Source organism: Nuphar pumila, chromosome 7, assembly GCF_984573655.1.
Source record: "Nuphar pumila chromosome 7, dmNupPumi1.hap1.1, whole genome shotgun sequence".
Lineage (NCBI taxonomy): Eukaryota > Viridiplantae > Streptophyta > Magnoliopsida > Nymphaeales > Nymphaeaceae > Nuphar > Nuphar pumila.
The window spans coordinates 113,592,676-113,596,001 of NC_143255.1; the positions used below are offsets into that span (position 1 = coordinate 113,592,676).

The 3,326-nt window shown below is 37.2% G+C and overlaps 1 protein-coding gene across 1 annotated transcript; it reads left to right on the forward strand.

Moving 5' to 3' along the window:
• The first annotated feature begins 484 nt into the window (after positions 1 to 484).
• LOC149832995 (ubiquitin-related modifier 1 homolog 2-like) lies at positions 485 to 3,045 on the forward strand. Its single transcript, XM_090012671.1, has 4 exons — positions 485 to 551; positions 2,398 to 2,473; positions 2,563 to 2,645; positions 2,733 to 3,045. Exons 1-4 carry the CDS (start codon positions 529 to 531, stop codon positions 2,848 to 2,850), a joined length of 300 nt encoding a protein of 99 aa, XP_089868797.1. The 5' UTR covers positions 485 to 528; the 3' UTR covers positions 2,851 to 3,045.
• The last annotated feature ends 281 nt before the right edge of the window (positions 3,046 to 3,326 follow it).

The window sequence follows — 3,326 nt, forward strand, 5'->3', positions numbered from 1 at the left end:
CGACGAGTAGAGCAATATATCGCGCGTCGTTAGTTTTCACACATGCGAAGGATAAAAAGGTCCTAACAAACTTAACTATTTACGGTTTTGGTCATTAGGCAAATTTTAGCAAATTGTGGTGTTTTTAGTAAAACACATCATTTTTATTGTAGAAAACGATCATTTTTCACGTTTTACATATAAAACCTTGTTTTATTCTTTGTTGGATCTGGTTCAGACCCAGGTCGGTCTAAATTTGGATCTAAGTTCTTTTGGGTCCGATCCAAATTCTAATCAAACCTCCCTTTTTATCACCAAACCCTGACCTTATAAGGTTTGATACGGGCCCAACCCATTGACGCCCCTAACGATCAGGTGATTGAGGTCAAATTATAATTCGGATTTCAAATTCGAATCCAGATTAGTAGGACCCGACCATCTCCCACCCGTTCGGACCCGACGGTCCGATCCACTGTAATAAGAGAGAGAGAGAGAGAGAGAGAGAGAGAGAGAGGTCTCTCCTAGGGTTTTCTGTTCGGGCGTATCAGGATGCATTTGACTCTCGAATTCGGGTAAGTTTCTCTTCGATCGACCTCTATATGAAAAACTATCTTGCTGAAGTTGGGGTTCGATTTATCATCTGATTTTAGCCCTCTTCTTTCGGTCCTTTTATTAGGGTTTCTGTTCAGTATTCGTTCGTTATTCTAGTGCTATCTCTGTTTCGCTTGATCCTTTTATGGTTTAAAATCCGGATTTTGTGATAAGGTATGCTTTCTAGATGTGATTTCGCTATGCTGGGATTGAGTTTTTCTGGACTTCGAGTTTTGGGTGTGGAATAGAATCGAGGAACAAGAACAGGTTGGTTGTGAATTCAAGGGTTTCTCTTATCAAATTCTTATCAAATTCTTATGTTTCTTAATCTTATTCAATGAGTTTTGGGAGAAAAAAATGGATTTTCCATGGTGGTAGTTCTTTTTTTAGTAGTACCACTCCTCGAAAGCATAGATGGTGTGAAACGTGATTTCTGGTAGTTACAACCTAAAGCTAGACTTCAGGATTTGATGCGTGCAAATACTGGATTTTGGTGTACTTCCTGAATTTTTTTCTCATTGTGGAAACAACGCTTTGAACGTTAATGAACGACAATTCTCGTTTATTTGGATTTGTAATTCTCTGTGACTACCCGTGATACTTCCTTGAAACCTATCTCCAATTTGCAATTCTTTATTCTAATGTAAGATTTTTGCATTCGTTAATCGTTAGAAGAATTCCTTTTCTGTTGATGGCATCTCATATTTACTTGATTCATCAGGGTATAGGCGCCTTATATTTGTTCGTTATTGCCTTCAGTGTTGGCATTGTGGATCCCAAATCTCTCATTGGCAAACCAGGATGTGCAAACTATTAGATAGCTGAGAAACTGATGGCACCTTAATATTATTGAGTTCAAGATGATTGACTAATTGAGAATAGGAAAACTAGATTACCCAGTAATAGTCCCTTCTTCCACTAATGTGCTTTCTGGCAGCCAACAATTGGTTACTAGCCAGATGAACTTCTTAGGATTATGGCAAATAAGATTGTGATCTATAGGAGGGAACTTCTAGAATTGGTTGTTAGCCAGGTGAACATCTTAGGATTATGGTCAATCAGATTGTGATCTATAGGCGGGGAGTTCTTGAACATGTTGCCATGTTGGGCGCCTCCATCAAGCAGTTGGAACTTGGAAGCATGAAACGTTCTCTTTCTTGTATTTTTTACTGATTGTCACCTAAAAACCTTTGTCATTGAATGAAGGATATTATTACTTTCAGATTTTGAAACCACACATTATGTTTTCGTGATGGTTTCTCAATCATTCTTCACACTGCCTTTGTGTAATTAACTGTCTTTGCAAGCTCTTGATTGGCAATTTTCCTTCTTGGGTGTAATCAACTAATCCACATTAACATCCACTACATCCATAAGCTCGGGTGATGGCAACCTTGTATGGAGCTAATGTGCATCCTTATTGTGCAAACCCTTTTTCCCTTCTTCATTTTCAGGCTTTGACATATCATCAGCTTGACTTGAAATGAAATGTATTTGCTTGATATTGATTTGTAAATTTTAGATGAATTTTTAGTCTTTAAGATAAATATATTCACTTCTGAAAATTAGCAATATAACTCATCTATAGGAGTTTTCTTCAGCAGTTTATGGAAATTACACAAGTTAAATAAAGTATTTTAATCTGGTTATTGTTATTATTTTTTTGAAGCTTGTTACCAAGTATATCTTTTGCTCATGCTTCAGACTTGTTTTTTAAATTGTAGAAGTGAGCATATTTTCTTAGTCATTTCCATGAATCTGTTCTCTTCTCTTTATTGCATTTATTTTATGCTTTAACTTCAACTTGATGTTTTGGTTATTATGTAGTGGCGGCTTGGAGCTTCTTTGTGCGTCTGTGAAGATACATCATGTTGATGTTAACCTGAAAACTGGTGAGGATCAGGTAATATGTTTTCCTCTCCTCGGTGGTTGGCATCTTTCTATATGACCAAGAATTCTAGTTTCTTATGTAACTGTTCACAAATATTGTAGTTGACAATGAAAGATTTACTGTCATGGGTCCGTGATAACTTGATCAGGGAGAGGCCTGAAATGTTCATGAAAGGAGAAACTGTGTATGTTGTAAGCTACATTTTTTGTCTGTTGGAATTGTTTCTCATGGATATGTTATTGATACACTCGAGGGTTTTGTTTTTCTTTAGGAGACCTGGCATTTTGGTGCTCATAAATGACTGTGATTGGGAACTCTGTGATCAGCTTGACGCTTCGTTATCAGAAAAGGATGAGGTAATTTTTATCTCAACCTTACATGGAGGTTAACAATTGCAGCAATAGTATAGCCTGCTAAGAGTACAGTTGTGCGTCATGGGCCATCCATGTAGACCAAGTTTCCAAATCTGTATTAACTCATAATTCAATGGGACGAGAGCTGTAGTATCTGTAAATCTCTATATCTTAACCAGCCTACCTGACAGCATGTTATGCAGTATTGGATCACAATGCTCATTGGTCCTCAAGAACTCGCTGAATTGGCTTTATTAATTGGAGCATGGCTTGGTAAGGGATGATGGTTAGCCCGAATTAACTGAACCACATCATTCATTTCCCAAAAGATTTTCTGAAGAAAAAATAAATTGTCAGGAAATTTGTCCAACACGTCCAGCAGCTTGATATGTTAAATTTGTCATAAAGGTGGTTAGACCAAGCTTTGAGTTCACTCACTTTTGTCTTAAGCTTCAGGTTGGCAAAAAAGTGCAGCTTCATAAAGAAAATAATGAGAAATGCTCCCATTATGT

What these genes read in the sequence shown, in the direction of transcription:
- LOC149832995 (XM_090012671.1), top strand. Translation starts at nt 529, where the DNA reads ATGCATTTGACTCTCGAATTCGG. An exon ending in TGAAAACTGGTGAGGATCAG is followed by an intron (nt 2,474 to 2,562) that starts GTAATATGTTTT and finishes CAAATATTGTAG; the next exon opens with TTGACAATGAAAGATTTACT. An exon ending in TTCATGAAAGGAGAAACTGT is followed by an intron (nt 2,646 to 2,732) that starts GTATGTTGTAAG and finishes GTTTTTCTTTAG; the next exon opens with GAGACCTGGCATTTTGGTGC.